Genomic DNA, 19687 nt, shown 5'->3' with positions numbered 1-19687 from the left:
ACTTTGATGCACGAACCAATATGGGGAAACGCACGGGCCACAGAAACCAGACTCACTCTGGTTGCTGTGGCCTGTGCGTCAGACCCAACAGAAATCCTATGCAATGCGGGGTGCTGTTTCTTCAGATATCCCTTCTAGATATCTTGAATCTTCGATATTACCCACGGTTCCTACCATATAGCCCTTTTGATCTAAATTTCCACTGTCATCTCTTTAAACTCATCAGCGCGTGGTACGACGCGCTAAGACGCGACAACAATGAATGGAGACGACATCATAAAGTCGCTTTATCCCTTAGATGGCAAATACGAGGACGAAGACGACAAGGCACAGCTCGAAGGGTTACCGCCAGAAGTCCGAAAGCTAAAGCTTGCACAGCGTCTGGACAGAGTGCAGAAGCTAAGAAGTCATCTTGTCGTGACGCCAAGCGTATGCCCAATCCAGGGGAGAAACCCGGGCCCTGTAGAGAGCCTAGGCCCTTCTCCTGCTGCCGAACTCACAGAGCTAAGGGAGATAGTCAATGAGATGGCCTCTCAGATTGAGTTGCTCATGCCTCGCAGGAGACTACAAGCCATTTGTAGCACAAACGAATCGTCGGAAGAGCCCTCTGAATCCCAGCTAGTTGCCACACTTGAGGGATTCAATATTGCGTTACGCAAAATCCAAGACCACATGTCAAAGCTGGAGCATCAAATATTTAACCCTCATAAAACGTCGGACATTGCTTCGCCGCCCGCAGTCGACATTGACGAAGGCGAACTATTAGAATCCTCCGGATCATCAGCGAAAGACGGGGCCTTGGTGATCACCGCTCCAGATTCGCCGCTCACGGATTTGGCTGATATTGAACTCGATCTCGAACTGGACGGCGACCTGCCAACAGTTCCAGTATTCTCTTGCTGTTATGACGATCTTCGTTCTCTCAACAAGAATAAGTTTAATCAGATTTGTCAGGATTTCAAAGCCCGGAAGCATGGCTTAGCGAAGCTGCAATTCGACGATCTACCGCCTTGTCTTAGCGACCTCGGCCCCATTAGCCAGCCTAATCCGCAGAATTATTCGCTATTTCACTCGTATAAAAGGACGGGAGACTTCATCACGGTAACGAGCCAGAACCCGAGACAACAAATCACTTTTCCTAAGCTTCCTTACCTAGAGGATAAGAGAACTTGGTCATCAAAAGAGTTGCTAGATGTTGTTCAAACCATATTAGAGCACACGCCTTCGGGAACAATATGCTATATTGTCGGGACACCTTTGTTCAGCGACATCGAGATGCATCCTGGTGACAAGCTAAAACGACGAGGTGGCGGCAAAATCCCAGGCGTTCACTCTCCATATATCTACTGGAATATATCCGGAGGGCCTACAATCACGGTTATGCATAAAGAAGATGGAGACGCCTGTTCATTTAACGTCGTTCGTTCAGGAGCCGGCAAGGTGGTAATCGTGATTGCCCCTAATGACAGCAAACGGTTCGAGCAGCGAATGCGTGACCACTTCGATAATACGACACCATGCTCCCAATTCATCCGCCATCTATCGTGCGCGCCCTTCTTGACGAAGCTCCAAGAGTGGAATATATTATACCACCTTTCGCACATCGGCCCAAACCAGGGCTTCCTCACATTACCAGGCACCTACCACATGGTGGTAAACCTAGGAAACAACTTTGCGACTGCAATTAACTTCGAGGACAACACATCTCAAGACCTTCCTCTGCGTTATACGTTTTGTACAGCCAAATGCCCCGGCACAAATCATATCACCGAGGCCACGTGGAAGCTCTCGAAAAGGCCCGTTTCCAGAGATAAAAACGCAAAACCAAAGAGGAAGAAGCCAAAAGAGTGCCCAGTCGATGCCGAACCGGAACAGATGGAACCAGACCAAACATTCCTCAGAATCCCTTTGCTTAACCCAAAGCATCAACCACCTCGTTATATCATCAACATAATCCAGGGCATTTTTAGCAAGGCAAGCATCGAACAATTCCAATCAGTCATCAATTTTAGACGGGCTCCAGATAATAGCTTTCGGTTTGATGATGAAATCGATGCTACTATACGCCTAGCCAAACGCATCAAACTAACGGAAGAGAACACATTATTCGGGAAATTTGCCCGTCGCTTTTTCCAATCCCGGCTGGCGAGGGATCTGGATAGCACAAAACGCGGGTTCGAGAGGGTTGATTCGGCAACGAGGCAGAAATTCCAGAACGCTTTGGAGTTTTCCACTAGCAAAATGGACTTCTACCTTAGCCATGGCAGAAAGTGGAATCGCATTTGCGGGCCCTACGACGGACTTCTGTGTTATCTCTTCCTCACGCCGCATAATCCTTTTAATATCTTGCCTGAGGACTACCACAATATTGCCGAGCACGATATCAAAGTTCTCCACGGACTCTTAGGTATCCCTCTCACTCGAGACTTGTGCGCGGCTGGGATAGCATTTCAGGGTTCTCTAGAAGGTGTGAAAGATATTGAGTTCAAGTGGGAAACCAAAGACATTTCTCTAACTCAAATGTCTGAGGAAGACATGGTCTTCTACTTACAGCCCTACCAACCGATTGTCAAAAACGTATATAATCCTGCCAAATACCCAGATTGGCCTCGACCGAGGATGTGGCCGGAGAACTGGAGCTGGCCTACGAATCCGCTAGACGCTATAGGATGCGATATCTGCAAAAAGACAACCTGCAATTGCTTAAACCAAAATCACCACCAGTATAAACCTCGTATAAAGCGCTACCCGGGAAAGGGCTTGGGCCTCCAAGCTGTTGCTGGCTCTCATGGGCAAATAGCTTATACTCAAGGTGCTACTATTGGGTATCTTTTTGGGGAGATGGTACCTGCCGGCACATATGAGAATACCTGGGCTTTTAATTTTGTAAGATCCGATGTTGACGACGAACAGCCTATTTGTCAGCTCTATTGCGGGCCTGAAAGCAACTCTTTCCGGCTCCTAAATCATGACTGCAGCCCTTTGGCTCGATTCGTTGAGAGAAAAATATCGGGCCAGTTCGTCATGTCGGTGGAAGCAGCGAAAGATATATATGATGGCATGGAAATTACAGCTAGTTATGGGAAGGGTTTCTTTAGAGAAAATTGTCTTTGTGAGACTTGCAGGAGCAGGCGGGTCCTAACGTCCTAACTCACGAACTACTAGAATAGTTTTATTTACTAGAGTGTTCAATAGCCGTACTTTGTTTCCTATTTATACTAGTACAAAGGAGTCACTATTAATTTCGTCTGCTACAACAAGGGCTGCGTAAGGAGGGACTTCCATAGTAGATTTATTACAAAGGTGAAATGGCTTATACCTATTACCACGTACATATTGAACGTCAATATAGGTATTTGCCGCGGTAGAGTAAAAAACCAAAATAATTAAATAACCGTACTGCTCTGAGGAAAGGAGTTATATAGTTATAAATAGCAACGATATGAGTAGAGGGTTAATATTTATTCTCCGCTATTCTCTTTGCTATGTCTTCGGCCTTTTCTGTTAATTGGGTATAAAGGCAAATAAATTCGACTGAACAGCTTTGCTGGATTCTCTCTCCTAGGAATAATAATACAGTATTACTTATCCGTTTGAAGTTTTTACTAAGTAAATTAGCCAAATTCTTAATATAAATAAGAACAGACTTACATTATTATCTCTGCTTCGTCTGAGTAGATGACTAGCAAGAGAGGAGTTGGTTTAGAGATCGATACCCACCGCTTACCGATTCGCCTCTGCTCCAACATCTTAGCACGTGTTACTTGACCTTCTAAAGCCTTCTCACAAATATCAATTGCAATACTATCATCCCCAGTTCCATGTTTTCGTAATATTTCCTTCGCTCTCTCTCGTCGGATAATATCTTTAAGCGAGTCAAATAGAAGGATAAGCTGAGAAAAGGCAAGCCGTTGGAGAATACCCTGTTTATCGACGATAATACTTTATAAAGTTCGAAATACAATGAAAACTCGGGGGTCTTGGCTCGAGATATTTGAGGGTAGGGTCGTCTGAGAAAGTAGTAATATCCAACTTTCCCAAATAATTTCGCAACGATTTGTAAATGCATTTATCGTTCCGTATTGAATAACTTTCTCGATAAGGATTAGTATTGTATCATTCGTATCTTCGGTATTTTCAACGTCTATTAAATCCATTTTAGAGACATGATAAGAATAGTAGCTGCTGGATTAAGCGTGCAATGGGCTAACTTATATGGGGAAACGGGTAGGCATAGCTCCAAACCACATAGCCAGACCACACAGCCAAACCACAACCAAACAACCAGCCAAGCGGCCAAACCACAGCCAAACCACACAGCCAAACCACACAGCCAAACCACACAACCAAACCATACAGCCAGACCACACAGCCAAACCACATATCTAAATCTCGCGGCCAAACCACAGCCAAAACCCAAGCTAAAACGCGTAATCAAGACACAGCCAAACCACACAGCCAAACCACACATCTAAATCCCGTAGCCAAAACCACGGCCAAAACCAAACGTAAAACGCGTAATCAAGACACAGCCAAACCACACAGCCAAACCACACAACCAAACCACACAGCCAGACCACACAGCCAAACCACACATCTAAATCTCGTAGCCAAAACCACGGCCAAAACCAAAGCTAAAACGCGTAATCAAGACAGCCAAACGCAAAAGCCAACGCAACGGCCGAAATCTAAAACCACCAGGCCATGATTAGCCACACAGCGAAACCACAGCATGACAGCCAACAGTAAGACACAGTCAAATAACCAAGCCGCGGGGCCTTTTGCAGAAGCACTAAAAAGTCAATGATCAAATCACCGGCGGGTGATTTTCGGAATAGCCAACGGCCCAACGTCCACCCGAAACCGTACCCAAGCTAATTCTAGACCAGCTTGCGCCTTTTAGTTAGGCGCTCTTCTTCGGCATTTTGCTCTCTGATCTGTATGGTTTCAGCTGTCTGGCTGATCTCGTCATGTCTTCTCTTTTTCGGCAGGATTGTTTGGTCGCTCAATTCAATAAATGTAGAGAGGAAATCTTCCAAAGGCCGTTCTGCGTATCTCGAGCGGTACCACCTAGTTAATAGATATGTAACTTGACTCTCGTTTATATTCGACATCTTTCTTATCGCCTCTCGCCGTGGTGTTTCCTTGTTACGTGGGCGTTTAAATAGTAGATAGTACGGTACCCCTTTTTACACCCCTTCTAATTACAGCGGTATAGACGTACTAGCTATAGATAAGTCAGCCCTTATTATTCAGAAGCAAATAGCAATACGAACTAAGGTCTCATTATAAGATTGTATATTATATAACTTCTCAAGCTAGACGTTGCTTACGTGGCGATCCATTGCTGCCGTATCATTGAACCACTCGTTCAGGAGGGTAAGCACTCCCTGTGAGTCGCACCACTCAGCCAGGTCTTCAGCGTGGTTCTGGGCCTTAGTGCACAGGAGGTGGGGCCGTTAAGGCGCAACGCCTTAGTGAACTCCACCGCCTGTTGCCGGCGGCGGTTATGGGGTGACTAGTACTCCGTAGGTGTGCGTTGAGTCCTCAGGGATTCGACCGAAGACGCGCCGTGAATGTTTGGGCTCCGGGTTGGCCAAAAGGGGGACCGACGTGGCAGCTTGGGCACTAGTGCCACAGACCCGCCGAAGGAGACGCCAACGCACGGCCGCGGTGCCACAGACCGGGCTTTCAACGCCGCACGGCCGGCCACGGTGCTACAGACCTGCGAAAGGAGAACGCCGCAGGCGGAAAGTGCACGATTATCGGCTTGAAAATCGCCCGATTACTGGGACATCGAAATGAAAACGCACTAAAATTAGGATATCGGCGCTCACCTAGTTTCGACTGTTGGAATAACATACTGGAATGACGCGCTGATCCAAGGAATGCGGCTCCGCATTCCTGGCCACAGCAACGTCTGTGGAGGAGCGGGCCTGACAGATGCATATATATTGGCCTACGCCCACCTGTTCAGATAGATAAAAAGACAAGACAGACACAAACGAATCCATCACTTGAACCACCACCTTACGGCGCGCAGCGCGCCATGCTGTTTCCAGTACCGGTACCCTGGTGATTCCTACACCGACCCTCTAGCTAAAAAGGTCGAATGAAGCTTTGAAGGGCATCAGCCAGCCGCTTCCCCTAGAACTCCAGAACTAAAAAATGGATACTCTTCGTAAAGACCAACGACGTCGATTATTTCGAATAAGAAAACGAAGATTAATACTAATAAAGAAAGCCAATGAGTTCCATAAACTATCGAACACAGAAGTCTATCTTTTGATTCATATAAACAGTCGTTTTTACGTTTACTCCACAAATCAAGGATTTAACTGGCCTCCATCTAAGGACGAAATTATAATTGTTCTATTATATTCCTTATCTATCAATGCTTACCTTCTTTAGGCGAATGCTTATCCATTGCCTGTATTCTGTGCCCCCGAGACTCATAGATTAGTTGCTCAGGCGTTAACTTAGTTATGAGCTGAGAAGGCAATACGAGAATAACAAAGACATCGATAATAACCATTATGGGAGGATGAAGAAGAAGCTGTTGTATATTAATAGAATGAAATTAAAACCTACCAAATATAATAAGAATTATAAAACTGTGCCTGGATGCTGTCTACGTCAGTTTCTAGTGCACGGGCCACGAAAAAGTGGCACTTCTTCGTGGCCCGTGTATGCGAACCCAAGGGGTCAAACGCATTGGCAATTTTCTCACCCACGCAGTATTGTCAGGGTTCGGAAAAGTAAATAAAAAGGAGACTAGCTCGTAATATATTTGAAAACTAGGTTTTTCGTGAGTAGAAATTACACGTGGACCGCCCTTTATTGAGAAATTCCTCTAGAAAACAAACTATTAAGACATGCCTTTGAAGAGCCCCGTTTCATATGTTTCGCCTATGCTGGTGTCTTTTAAGCGTGAAGAAGCTCGAGAATTCCATATTACAAGTCTCGTAGCGCGGGGTTTTTTTAAAGAGGCTAACTTATGCATTCTTTTATGACGTACAAAATCGAAATATCTGTGGAAGTTTCCACCACATACATCACACCGATAAGAAATCCTGATTTGGTGGGCTTTGCCGTGCCTTCTAATGTCGCATTTTCTGGAGAAGGCCCTCTCTTAAATATTGCACTGGTATGGTTTCGATATGGGGAAAGGCATATCCGAGATCCTTTGGACGGAGAACGGCTCTGTCACTGACGAGAATGGCCCCATAGATGGCGGCTCTGGGTGAGATTCTGCGGAGTGCGGTTTCGCTATAGAGACAGAGGAAGGCTCAGCTATGAAGAAGAACGGTGGTTCTGTCGCTTGTAAAGACGACTTGGATGGCTCTGAGCACTGTGCGGAGGGCGCCTTTGCTCTGGAGACTGGGGAAGGCTCTGCTATAAAGGCAGAAGACAGCTCTATGAAGGCCGACTCCGGAATGACAAAGAACGGTTCTACGAATGGCAGGATGGCCGTGAGAGGACTATAGTAATGCAACTGAGATGTGGGTAGTTCGTAGTCCTGGAACTCGGTCGAAAACGTAACCGCTGTATAGTAATTAAAATCGGAGTTCCAATAAGGATCCATATCAATTCTATAATTCGAACCCAGAAATGGCGCGTCGATTTCGTCGTTGTCGTCGCAGTAACGAGGGTTAGGATAGACGAGAGAAACAAACGCCCTATCAAAGTAGGCTGAAGAGGAAGAGAGAGTATACTTGGACCCTCGTAGATGGTAGCGTTCTTGTATTGTAGAAGGCGATTAGAATATTAGTTGGTCTGAGATGCGTTGTTAACCAGCTCCCAGGCTGGGTTCTCAAAGCCTATCCACACCCCATGCCCCTCATGAAATAAGAAAAGAGCGCTTCAAAGTCGCTGCGACCGCCGCCCCCACCGTCACCGCCGCCTGCTTTTGCCAAGCCGTCGTCGACTTTGGAGAGCCTCCAGGCATGGTTCTCGCGGCACAAGTTCATCACGGCTGTCGTGGTTCTGGCCACCGGCACTGTGGTCTACCGCTCATACCGGAGCAGCGTGCTGCGTCGCAAGACGCGCCGTGCCAGGCGGTCCCGGGACGGCGGACGCGTCGAGGTGGTGTTGGTGGCCGGATCCCCCGCCCTGCCCCTGACACGATCTCTGTCGTGGGACCTTGAGAGGAAAGACTTCATCGTCTTTGTCGTGTCCAACGGCCCCGAGGACAACGTTCTGATCCAGGGCCTGGCGCGGCAGGATATCAAATCCCTGTCCATGGATATTACTGATGTATGTTGTTTCACCCCATATCCTCTCACGGCACTTCATGTGGCAACGGCTGACCCTTCCGAACAGCCTCCCAGTGCTGGCGGAACCATTGAGCGCTTTGCGAGCTATCTCCAGTCACACCATGCTGCGATCCCCCAGGGCAAGCGGCACCATCTCTCGCTAAAAGGCGTGATACTTATCCCCTCGCTCAACTACCAAACCTCTCCCATCGCCACCATACCTCCCTCAAGTTTCGCAGACTTGTTCAACACCCACCTCCTGCAACCCATCCTCACAATCCAGGCCTTCCTCCCCCTTTTGACCGCCCGCCTGGGCCCATCGCATAGCGAGAAACTAAGCCCCAAAGTGCTCGTCCTCACCCCCTCCATCATCTCATCCATCAATCCTCCGTTTCACGCCCCGGAGGCCACCATATGCTCGGCCCTGTCAGCCTTTACCGAGGTGCTAGCAGCCGAGCTCCGGCCGCTCGCCATTCCTGTGACCCACCTCCAGCTCGGCACCTTTGACTTCTCTAGCTTTGCGCCGGCGCGGAGCAGCGGCAACACCGGCCAGCGGTTCTAGACGACGATATGGCCCGACACGGTGCGGCACACGTACGGCCGGAACTTTGTCAACCAGTCGGGCTCAGCCATCAGCACAGGGCGCATCGGCGGGCTGCGGGGCAGTTCCCTGCGGGACCTACACAACGCCGTGTTCGACGTGCTCGAAGGCTCCGACACGAGCGCCACGATGCGCGTCGGCCTCGGGTCCAGCGTCTACGGCTTCGTCGGCCGCTTCGTGCCGCGCGGCCTCGTCGCCTGGATGATGGCCATCCGCAAAGCGGACGAGCTCGCCGCCTGGCAGTCGAGCGGCCCCAGCAGCCTGCACAACAGCCCGCGCAGCCCGCGGTCCATCATGGGCAGCAGCGGCGAGAGCGAGACGGGCGGCGACGAGAACCAAGAGTCGTTTGTTGCCGTGCCGGAGCATCACGTCGGCGAGTCGCATGTGTGCAAGGAGGGCTGAGAGCGGCAAGTCTGGTGCTACCGCCTGCAGGCCCAAGAAAAGCTCCACTTCCTCGACGCAGTTGTTGATAGGTGCCGCGCGAAGACGCCGTGTTGGATATGTTCGAGTTTTGAAACCATCACTACTCCGTGTACTAGTTTTAGCTTGTTGACGATTTGCATGAAATATGTAGTGCATGATTGGTAATTAATTTACCTATATATATGTACATGAATAAATGAGCATACAATAATAATGCTTTTTGCCCCCTTGATTCCGTTCCGTTTTGTGGCCATTTCCGCCTTTTCCGTGGGGGAAAGATAAAAACACAGAAGTCCGTCCCTGAAGGAGACCGCTCGCCAAGCAAAACCAAAATTCTGCAAAAAAGAGGCAGTATCTCTTTGCTCGTCTTTATCCTCTCCATTTGATATTGATATCTGATTTCTCACCCACAACTCAGTGAGCTCCTCCTCTCCCCCTGAACCGCTCCCCCTTGCCTCTCCATCGCCCACCCCGGTTGCCGAACCGGTCCTTGTGGCCCCCGCGCTCGTGCCCGTTACCGCCGCTGCCGCCGTCCCTGTCCCGGCCGGCATTCGCAGCCCCGCTGTTGTCCCGCCCGCCGTTGTGCATACTATCACCGCGGTCCTGCATGCTCTGCTGTTGCTGCTGGTTGTTATTGTGATATTGATACTGCCCTTGCTCGTCCCCGCCGCCCATCTCTGCCGACGCATCCCCGGCAGCGTTCGCAGAATTCACGGCCGCGGCAGCAGCGGACGCGGCTTCCTCGGCCGCGGCGGCAGCAGCCTTGGCGGCGTCGTCGCGCGCGTGCGGCCGCTCCATGTCCTTGTCGGCGGTCCAGCGGGCGTGCGCGCCCTCCTTGCACGCGCGGCCGAACGGGCAGAAGCCGGCGAGGTAGTACGCGCACAGCTGCGCGTGGCGCACGTGCTTCTTGTCGCAGCGCGGGCCCAGCGGGCAGAAGCCGCGGTCGTAGTGCGGGCAGGGGGGCAGCTTGGACTGCGGGTCGATGTGCAAGTACAAACACTCGTCGCCGTTGCTGCAGAAGCCGTTGCGCACGAAAAAGTTGCACTCGGGCATCTTGCGCAGGTTGTACTCGTGCAGGAACTCGCAGCCTTCGCTCTTCTTGCACAGGCCCCGCAGCTAGTGCTTGCAGACGAGCGAGCTGGAGCCGCCCGAGGGCTGGTAGCTGTTGGTGTTGTTGCTCGCGCTCGAGGGCGGGATCGACGGCGCGACGTGTCGGTCAGGGCATTTGCCCTTGAGCGGGCACGACCCGCTCGCGTAGGCTTTGCAGATGGACCGGTCAGAGGCCAGGCTGTGCTAGTACGTCTTTTGCAGGAAGGGCGTGAAGGAGAAGCTGTATCGCTGCGCCGGCAGCAGTGGCGTCGCTGTTGGTGCTTTCGTCGCCGCCGCATCCGTGGCTGTTTGGGTCGCCATTATTTTTAGATTGATCTTTTTCTGCTCGCCCCCTTGCTTGGGTGCCTTTCCCCTGCTTATTCTCCCCTGTCGTGAGGGTTTCTGGATGTATGTATGTGTTCTTGCCTGGCCGGTGGATGGAGACGAGGCTACGGGGGATTCTTTTTCTTTTTGGCCCACTCAAGATGTGAAACAATGTTGTCAACAAATGTGGCTTTCACCTTCTAAATTGCCATCGGTGGAAATTCTGCCCGGCAGGATGACATGAGCTCCAAGAATAGGTAGGTATCCAGGGCTCCCGCAAACCATACCTACTATGTAAGGTATAAAAGTATCCGACACGGACTCGTTGGGCGCGTATAACTGTGGGTGGGTTTGTGGCGTTACACGAAACGTACGTCGTACGAGCCGACCATACGCATAGTATCTGCAGGGAAAGTGTGGCTCCCAGGACACAGTCAGCAACAACCACACACCCGCAGACGCACTACGAAGTCTTCGATGCATTCCTCAGCACACCCACAAGATGCTGTGCCGCCCCTTCATGTTGTCCCTCACCAGTCACAGATGAGAGATTTCCGTGGACCGGCGCTTTTGGTTGCCTCGGGTTGAGGTGCGCGTATTAAAGGTAATTATTATTATTAAGCGGATTGATGAAACTGGGGTGGGTATGGGGTCCGGGGAAAGTCAGAAGTCCACCTGCCCTGATACCGCAGACGGTGACGACTGACGAGCCAGCGCATCAGGATATAATGTGCACTGCAGTGGCCATATCATCTGAGTCTTGCTGGCCAAGGCGGGCGATCGTGCGTGGGTGCAAATCAGACGACGGCTACATACGTGATGTATGCAATGATTATCTTCTCCTAGTAGAGCGCCGGTAACTTGAATTAACCTACCGTCTTAGTGCTGGAGCTGCTGGTGAGCTTGATTCGGATCCGCCCACCCGGGAGGTGTAGTTCTGGACCAGGAATCATGTCAAGTGTCCTCGCCATCCGGAGGTAAGACCGGTCGGGACAATGCACTAGACTTAATTCATTATCATTCCGCGGATTCATGTCTTCTTCGTCTATCTCACGCCGCGATGGCCACCACTGAGCAACCAAGAATCCACCGTTTCAACCCAGGGCAAGGGCGGCCCAGCTTCTTCCGGCAGCAAATCATGAGCATGTGAGGTTATTTCTCCTTCATCCACCCTACACCGCGATGGCCGCCAGCAACCAAGAGTCCACAGTTTCAACTCAGGGCGGGTGCGGCCCAGCTCGTTCTGGCAGCAAACCATGCGATACCTGCTTCCCACGGATACGGCGCATGGCAGCCCGTGATGCTATTTTCGTTAGACTTTAGCCGTGTTGGCCGAAACTCTCGAAACTCTGTTGGTTTGGCACTGCTCTGCCTTGGGAACTTGGCCGTCTCGACACTCGCTCCACACATCCAGACATTCATTCAACGCATTTCAACACACTCGCTCGACGCATAAATACCATGGGCGATCGCGTCCATCTCCAGAAATCATTCACATCATCTCCTCACCAGCGAGCCCAGCAATACAAGCAACCTCACCATCATCCAGAAATCTGACCAATACCTCAGCACTTACCTACCTTACTTTAGGCCCTTAGCCCACCATGTCCAGCAACACGGATAACCCAAAGCAGGGTCTTATCACCCTCGTCGAGGCCCAGAAGACCAAGGCCCCGGCTGGAAAAAAGGCTCTGTGGACCAAGCTTGTGGATCACATCAAAGATCCCAAATATGACCTCCCTCCGGGACAAACGATGTGGACCTTCGGCCAGGACGTTGTGGTTGGCACTTCGACTGAGTTCATAAATGCTTACCGACTTCACAACAAGGGCAAACAGCCAAAGGATTTTGAACATCCCGCTGTCTTCGTAAGTTCTCCTTGGCCTTCGATTGAACTTGTAGACTCTAATGCCCATTCTCTGCAGAGCCATTCCACCCAGGTTCCCCAGAGCGCTGGCAACGGCCCTATAGTCCACCCGACCCGGAAGTTGTCTAATGGTGACAAGTCTGTCCCGGCGGCCGGAGAGACCGGCCAGCTTGCTCAGTGGTCCTCGTATAACCCTCAAGGAGCTCACCACTACGTAAGCTCGCTCTTATAGTGTGGTCAGTAGCACATCTTGAATCTTCTCTAACTAAAGCGGCGATAGATCGACGTCTGGATGCGAATTGACCCTACTTTGGGTGGTGATCCGAACATTGTGTTTCACTATCAACGTAAGCTGCCGCTTCAAGTCTCTGTCTCTTTCCGATATTGATTCAGCTACTAATTAATTTGGTTTATTCTTTCCGTGCAGCCTTAAACGACACCGGATCCAACGTCCAGACCGTCTACCAAGCCGATTTCAATACTCTGGACGCACCACTTCTGGCCGCAAACGGCGTTGGGCACTTGACGTTCCCCGGCGCTATCACGACGGCCAACGGCCAACTAGCCGTGACTAACACCACCCTCCAGCTCTCCGTCGTCGCCCACACAGGAATAGCTGCAAACCCCTGGAAGGTCTTGATGGACTGGCAGGACCAGCTCTGCGTCATCATGGCCGCTGGCCCCTGCCTGTCCGGCGACATAATGCGAAACCACCTCTTCTTCTGCACCAGCCCCAACGGCGCCCGTGCACTCTACATTGCCGATAACAAGACCACCCTCCTGAAGAACATGCCCGCCCAATAAGTCTCGCCCCGTCGGCGGAAACTCTGGAGGGCTAATTATGAACAATTGAGGGCTAATTATAAAGAATTGAGGCCTTTCGGATCGTGGAAAGTCCCGCGCTAGCAAGGATGGACCTGTATTTGATTTTGTTCCTGGCTCTGGTAGCTTGGGCGCTCTCTGAGAGAGTGATATAGAGAGAGGATGCGTATGTACGCGTGAGAGAGATGTAGATAGGCGGACATTGATTGTCCTGCAATGCCACTGGTCTTGGCAACAATCGAGGGAAGCGGAGATGAGGGAGCTTAGGCCGGTCCTAATTACCTGAGAGCAATGAAACACAGAAATAGTACAATCCAATCCCTGAATGTTTGTTCATAGGCCTTTAGGTTCCTAAAATGCTCGTTCTGATTTATTTTACCTCCCTCGGAGAGAAATCTTTAGGGATAGCCGTAGTATATTAAGGCCTTTTATTGGTATTACGAGAGAAGTAATAAGCTTCTGTGTTTCTAAAATACTCGTTCTAATTAATTTTACCTCCCTTGGAGAGAAATCGTTAGGGATAGCCGTAATATACTAAGGCCTTTCGAATCTTGGAGAGTCCCCCGCCAACAAACATTCAGGGATTGGAGTGTATTTACCTCGATTACTATTTCGTTGTTGCCAAGTGTTATTCATCTACTAAGGTTACGCAAAATGCTAATATAAGCTTATTAATAAAATAGAAACATCTCCGAAATATATTCTGTTTTGGCGTAGGACGTTGTCATATAAGAAGTTAAACTTTAGTAATTCTTAGTAATTCCTGATGAAAGTGGGGCGGGCACGGGTATCTGTATAAGAAGTCCATGTTAAAGTAAGCATAGATCCCATCTTGGACTGTGCTGATTGAGTCGTACCGGAAACGTACCTGTCAGAAGTATTGCACTTCTAATGGTAAAGATAATTAGGTTGAAGATCTTGTTTAATTCTGTCCTCTCTCTGGCTGATCCAGGGAGCCCATAATATAGTACAGTGGGTGGCGATAATAGGTGGCGGTAGTTGGTAAGCATGCTGACAAAATCCAGTCTAGTTCGTTCTACCCCTTTCCATCTGACAGTACCACCGCCATAAAGATTAAAGTTCGCCCAGGGTACCCACCTTACCTAAATGAAAGCGTACTAAATGTCTGGCTGCATCGGATCGCTCTTTAGTAAGACCATTCCTAAGGCTTTATCGCTCTTTCGCGCCGTCTCATCAATCCACCCTTCAGCCCTCGCGCAACCTTATTAAGCACTACATCAACCAACGCGCTAATCAAGCGTTCAGATGCTAGCAACCCTCGGGTCCAAGAGCCATCGTATTGGTTCCCAATACATACATGGATAGAATAGTTACCTTGTAGCTAAAATTATTCTTTCAGTCGATAAGCTATGTGTTATTGAGAACTAAGGCTAACATTGATCAAGACAAACACAAGCAAGCCACATAAGGTCGGCCAGTAAAGCCCGATTGCGATTGGGGTTGCCCCATAATGTCAGCCGTGCCACAGGCAGGCACCAACATCTGACATCTGTAGTCAGCTGGGTGGTCAATACAATCCTTATTCCCCCACGAAAGTTTGCTCTTTTCGCAGCTACACTCGTTCCAACCCGACAATTCCAGGAATTCTTGAGCCTTCTCCCTCTGCACGAAAAGCCCGAATTTTTGGTACTAATCTAACAATGAGCAGCAGCGGCCGAGGCAACGAGGACGGAGGCGGGGCCAGCAGCAGCGACCGGGCCCCGGCGCAAAGTAGCGTGGTGACTATGGTTAGCCCCTCCTCCAACGGGTTGTTCACGCCTCTGGAAATCATGGACAACGGCCCAAACGCGCACTTGCACACGTACCGCCTCGAGCAGGGGCCCGACGGGCTCATGAGGACGACCAGGACCGGCCCGCCGCCCAACTTTGAGGAGCAGAAGCGGGCCCAGCGCATCGCGGAGCTGCGCCGCGATCTCGATGCCAACACCCTCCCGGACCAGCGCGTCAACTTCGAGGCCCTGATCCGCTACTACGAGGGCGGTGGCCGGCAGCCCGCCGGCACGGAGGAGCTCTGGGTCCTTGACGGCGAGTTCGTGTGGGGTCGCCTGCGGAGGCCCGAGGACTTTCCTCTGGGTGTCTATTTCAACCCCAACGTTAAGAAGTTCTGCGAGGTTGGTTGACTAATTGATCTGATCTCGGATGCGCTTGACTACCGACTATGGTGCTGACGTTGTTTTGTAGAATACCTGGATGCGCCAGTGATTGCGACTGACTAGTGACCCCGGGGAGGGTTTATCTCCAAGTAGGTCATCAGCCAATCACAGCTGTCGGAGGTGTGCCTCAGTTCAAAGCGGGGAGAGAGGTTGCCCCGCGATTCTTAGTCGTGGGGCACTTGCCAGTCTAGGAACGACGACCGAACGTCAAGTCTTGGTCTTCGCGTGGTCAGCTGTCGGGAGCGCCAGTTCTTGGACAGGCGCGATTACCTACTCCAATTTCTCATATTCTCTCATAGGCACCAACGGGAAAAAACGTCGTGGCTGCTGAATTTCTCCGATCGTAGTTTAGTCGTTTTCGGCTTCTCGGCGGCTGGTGTCCATCGTGGAATAGAATGAATCCTATTAGAATGCCTTGGTACACGCGCAGACTATAACGGGAACTCCGGCATCCTCGTGACGCTCTTCATATATAGGCTGGACTCAAAGCAGAAAAGCGGATCCCGAGGAAATAGTAATTGGATAGATTGCGGGGACGGCGAACACTCCATTCTGACTCTGAACACGTATTCCCCCTAAGAAAAGACATATAGTACCATTTAACTGCCGAGGTTGCATTGGAAGCGCGCGTCTTCTGCAAGGCGGTTGATTGTTCAGTTACGCTTTCTTTATTAAGAACGCGCGGACAAACTATTACACCTTTTCAACGTAATAGAAAATGGCCATCAGCGGTACGCCGAGCGGCGTATGGCACATCTTGACCGCATCAAGTATTTGAGATCGTTGGGGTGCTCGTCTAGTCGTAAGAAGAGAAGTATTCCTGCGCGGCACTCTAACTGCCTTGCATATCTAGAAACGAGGGATGGAGGTGCGAGGTTGTCGATCTCTGAAGGATTCAGGTGGGTAGGCAAGCGTTAGCTACCCAAGATACTGGCTTGCTCCTTCCCACTCGCAACACTTGCGTGAAATTTCCCCCTTCGCCGCGCGTAAGCCGCACACTCAGTCCAAGCCTGCTCCCAGTCTCCACTGTGTCTCTCAATTCCATGCCCCCCGTCTATCACGGCCGGTTCAAGCACCGCGGCTCCTGGCGATACATTGGCTGCTCCTCTTGCCCAGGTCGATATCGCTTCGCCTATGCCGCCGAACAGTCTGCTCACTACTCCTTAATTGCGAAAGCAGGACCCAATATCGTTGGTCCAGCCAGACGACTTTATGGCGCAAGCTTCCCATCCCATGGGAAGCTTCTATAGGCCTAGCGAATAACCAATTGGCAGAAGAGGTCTAGGCCATGTACTATCTCGGCCGACCTTTGGAACCGTAGCTAAGCCCCTAGGTGAGGTGGGATCTAGAATCGAGTCGGTGACACGATAGAGCCCCACTTGTGTAACATTGCCGCCATGCTAGCCCGGATGTGGAAATATGGTATTCATAGCTTCCTCGAGCTTTTGAGACACTAACTGCCAACCAGTCTAGAACATATGCTGAATTTCATTTACTTGGCGTATTCCATGATGGCTCTGCTGTACGAAACGGTCCCAGCCTTTGAAGATACGTGGATTGAATGCCTGGGAGATTTGGGAAGGTACCGCATGGCCATCAAGGATGAGGATATCCGAGACCGCGAAGTTTGGACCTCGGTGAGTAGGTACTGGTACTCCAAGGCCTCGGATAAAGCCCCGACAACGGGACGGCTCTACCACCATCTCGCCATTCTCGCTCGCCCGAATGCGCTGCAGCAGCTGTACTACTACACCAAATCCCTATGTGTGGCCGTGCCCTTTTTGTCGGCACGCGAAAGCATTTTGGCGACGACAGGATGCCTAGCTGCCAATGCACCGCCGCTGCCTGGTGGTTCCCGGTGGCGCCCACCTGCTTCAGGAGCGGCTAGGCGCGGTGCGCTGGAGGTTTGGTCGTCCAAATTTTGCACCGCATAAGATACAGCCCTGGGCGCAGTAGACCTCGGTGTACTCCGTAGTGCGTGAAAGGACGACGTTCTCTAAGTCATTAACGGTGTGACGCTCACCCGGACTCTGGCGACGGCCACTGCCAGAATCCACCCCGAACTGCGTCGATCCGCTCGACCACTATCAAATACACCTCCCCACGGCCCTAACGAGTCAGCTGGAATTTCGAGGCCATCTGAGGTTGGCCTTTCGAGCCCGCCTCGGCTGGGCTTTATCTGATGGTCGAAGCGAGATTCTGTGAACTACACAACTGAGCCAACCAGTCCTGTGCGCCGACCTTCCTCCCGAAGCCTTCCTGTCCTGACTGAGCCGACCAGTCCTGTGCGCCGAAGGCTGGCGCGCTTTCCCCAACACAAATACCTAGGTGCTTAGTCTGTGAACAGAGACTACCTACCTGGCACTCTTTGTCCCGTGCTGGACTGACAGTGTGAGGGCTCTTCCTCATTGGCTCTAAGTAGCGGTATCTGTGCTGGGTCACTACTGGGACCACAGTACGTATACCAATCTTCAACATGTCGCCGGACTTACGCTTCTATTTTCAATACAGTCCCTCAACCGTAAAGCCTATTTGAATCTCTTTATACTTGGCTGTCATATCACCCTTTGGGTTTTTGAATTGTGCTAACCTTTTTGTAATTTTCCTGCTGGAAAATCGATGGTGGGAAAGGTGGAGAAGGCGGAGAAGGTGGGAAAGGTGGGAAAGATGGAGAAGGTGGGAAAGGTGGGAAAGGTGGGAAAGGTGGAGGTCGTTTGGCGTTTCCCGCCGTCATCCATAGCCACCAGACTCAAAATCTAAATTTCCGGATTCAGCCTCCCTATCCTCCGGAATATTGTTGTTTTCCCAAGGACGCCTCCATAACCAGGAGAGCAATTGGAGTGCATGGGGATGGGACTGCTCAGGTGCACGACCTGTGAGGGTTCATTCATGCGTGATGGAGGGCGTCGCAAGGATTGAGGTGTGATCGTGTTTGGCTGGGTACGACACCTACCGCCGAACCGCCTGACCCCGACATGGGCCCCCTTGTCCTCCTCCGTGTATTTTCGCTTTTATCGCCAGGCGCTTCTTTCCTCTTTGGTCTGTCTCCACTCTTTACGACGCGCCTATTCATGATGCCTTCATGCGACCCAACCATCCCTGGAGAAGCCTCACTTGTCGAAGCGGTGACCGTTAAGCAGATATGATATACCTACCGCGGTTTACACCTTATAGTAGCTGTAGCAAATCCTCCACCCTGAGCACATTTACATCCCCCTCATACTCTTCGAAAGGCCGCTTCCCAAATTCCTCTTCGCCAAACACGCCCCGCTGGAACGCCTTGCCGACCTCGCACAAGCTCTTTGCGTACTCGACCTCTAGGAGCCTAGAGTGGAACGTATCGATATCGGCGTTTCTCATACGCTTAACATCCCTCCTCGGCACTCCCTCGTTATCCTTACGTACAGGGGGGACAAAACGCAAAATCCCCTCGCACTCGTATGGATAGACGTCGCCACAGAACCGATCCCACTTCTTGTACCCATTAAGCTCGTTCTACACAGATCCACGCTTCGACTCGTCCAGCCCTCGAGCCTCCAACAGCTGGTCGATGGTATTCGTGGTAATCCTCGAGATGTGACGACCGAGTTTGCGGTAGAGTCGGACACTAGTAAGTACCTCGAGGAGGGAGAATAGCTCCGACTGGTCCCGGCAGGTCACCATCAGTTCGTCAAGCGACTTAATCTTCTGCTGCTGCTCGTGGTGCTCGTCGATGCTACGGAGCTGCTCGCACACCTAGCCAACCTGAATCGCCTCTTCTTGTTCTTCTTGGCTTTCTAACAAGCCTACACCTTCCTCTATGGCATCTATCACAACCACCTCTGCAGCATTTCAGTTAGCGACAACGATCCACTCTACCACAAGGTGACAACGGCTATCTGAAAATGTAACCAATTCGAAATCGCTCTTCGCCCGCACTACGTACGAGAACTTGGACGAGGTCCTAAATAACCCGACATAGTGGGTTAATAGCCTGGTCCTATGGATTTGGTGCTACTTCTATGCCAGGAAGCTTCCACGAGGACCTCCCAGCTGACGCCAAATGCGCACAATGTACGGGGGATGGAGCTCACGGTTCTCAATATACCGAGCGGAGTTATAAAGCCGGGTCATACCTTGCCCCCGCATATCG

The 19687-nt window shown here is 51.0% G+C and overlaps 6 protein-coding genes across 6 annotated transcripts; 5 read left to right on the top strand and 1 right to left on the bottom strand.

The window, feature by feature from the left end:
- Positions 1–110: 110 nt before the first annotated feature.
- On the top strand, positions 111–3232 carry B0T26DRAFT_734491 (uncharacterized protein). The gene is made up of 2 exons (XM_060443199.1): positions 111–2467; positions 2534–3232. Exons 1-2 carry the CDS (start codon positions 259–261, stop codon positions 3148–3150), a joined length of 2826 nt encoding a protein of 941 aa, XP_060289413.1. The 5' UTR covers positions 111–258; the 3' UTR covers positions 3151–3232.
- Positions 3233–7295: 4063 nt separating this feature from the next.
- Positions 7296–9285, top strand: B0T26DRAFT_795320 (uncharacterized protein; the record flags this gene model as incomplete). The annotated part of the gene is made up of 4 exons (XM_060446906.1): positions 7296–7472; positions 7870–8256; positions 8323–8733; positions 8818–9285. 4 exons carry the CDS (start codon positions 7296–7298, stop codon positions 9256–9258), a joined length of 1416 nt encoding a protein of 471 aa, XP_060289412.1. The 3' UTR covers positions 9259–9285.
- Positions 9286–9469: 184 nt separating this feature from the next.
- On the bottom strand, positions 9470–10623 carry B0T26DRAFT_795316 (uncharacterized protein). Its single transcript, XM_060446905.1, has one exon. It carries the CDS (start codon positions 10330–10332, stop codon positions 9694–9696), a length of 639 nt encoding a protein of 212 aa, XP_060289411.1. The 5' UTR covers positions 10333–10623; the 3' UTR covers positions 9470–9693.
- Positions 10624–12296: 1673 nt separating this feature from the next.
- On the top strand, positions 12297–13363 carry B0T26DRAFT_681860 (uncharacterized protein; the record flags this gene model as incomplete). Its single annotated transcript, XM_060440693.1, has 4 exons — positions 12297–12560; positions 12618–12773; positions 12840–12906; positions 12987–13363. 4 exons carry the CDS (start codon positions 12297–12299, stop codon positions 13361–13363), a joined length of 864 nt encoding a protein of 287 aa, XP_060289410.1.
- Positions 13364–15042: 1679 nt separating this feature from the next.
- On the top strand, positions 15043–15604 carry B0T26DRAFT_681859 (uncharacterized protein; the record flags this gene model as incomplete). Its single annotated transcript, XM_060440692.1, has 2 exons — positions 15043–15513; positions 15584–15604. The coding sequence occupies 2 exons, from the start codon at positions 15043–15045 to the stop codon at positions 15602–15604; spliced, it is 492 nt and encodes a 163-aa protein (XP_060289409.1).
- Positions 15605–16949: 1345 nt separating this feature from the next.
- B0T26DRAFT_795304 (uncharacterized protein) lies at positions 16950–17697 on the top strand. The gene has a single exon (XM_060446904.1). The coding sequence runs from the start codon at positions 17034–17036 to the stop codon at positions 17487–17489; it is 456 nt and encodes a 151-aa protein (XP_060289408.1). The 5' UTR covers positions 16950–17033; the 3' UTR covers positions 17490–17697.
- Positions 17698–19687: the final 1990 nt, after the last annotated feature.

Source organism: Lasiosphaeria miniovina, assembly GCF_030549165.1.
Source record: "Lasiosphaeria miniovina strain SMH2392-1A chromosome Unknown B0T26scaffold_9, whole genome shotgun sequence".
Classification (NCBI taxonomy): domain Eukaryota; kingdom Fungi; phylum Ascomycota; class Sordariomycetes; order Sordariales; family Lasiosphaeriaceae; genus Lasiosphaeria; species Lasiosphaeria miniovina.
This window is presented reverse-complemented; position numbering and strand designations above follow the sequence as displayed.

Bases quoted from the DNA above. Each gene is read 5' to 3' on its own strand.
- B0T26DRAFT_734491 (XM_060443199.1), top strand. From the start codon at position 259: ATGAATGGAGACGACATCATAAAGTCGCTTTATCCCTTAGATGGCAAA. The intron at 2,468-2,533 runs GTGTGAAAGATA...TGTCTGAGGAAG, and splicing joins ATTTCAGGGTTCTCTAGAAG to ACATGGTCTTCTACTTACAG.
- B0T26DRAFT_795316 (XM_060446905.1), bottom strand. From the start codon at position 10,332: ATGCCCGAGTGCAACTTTTTCGTGCGCAACGGCTTCTGCAGCAACGGC.
- B0T26DRAFT_795304 (XM_060446904.1), top strand. From the start codon at position 17,034: ATGCTGAATTTCATTTACTTGGCGTATTCCATGATGGCTCTGCTGTAC.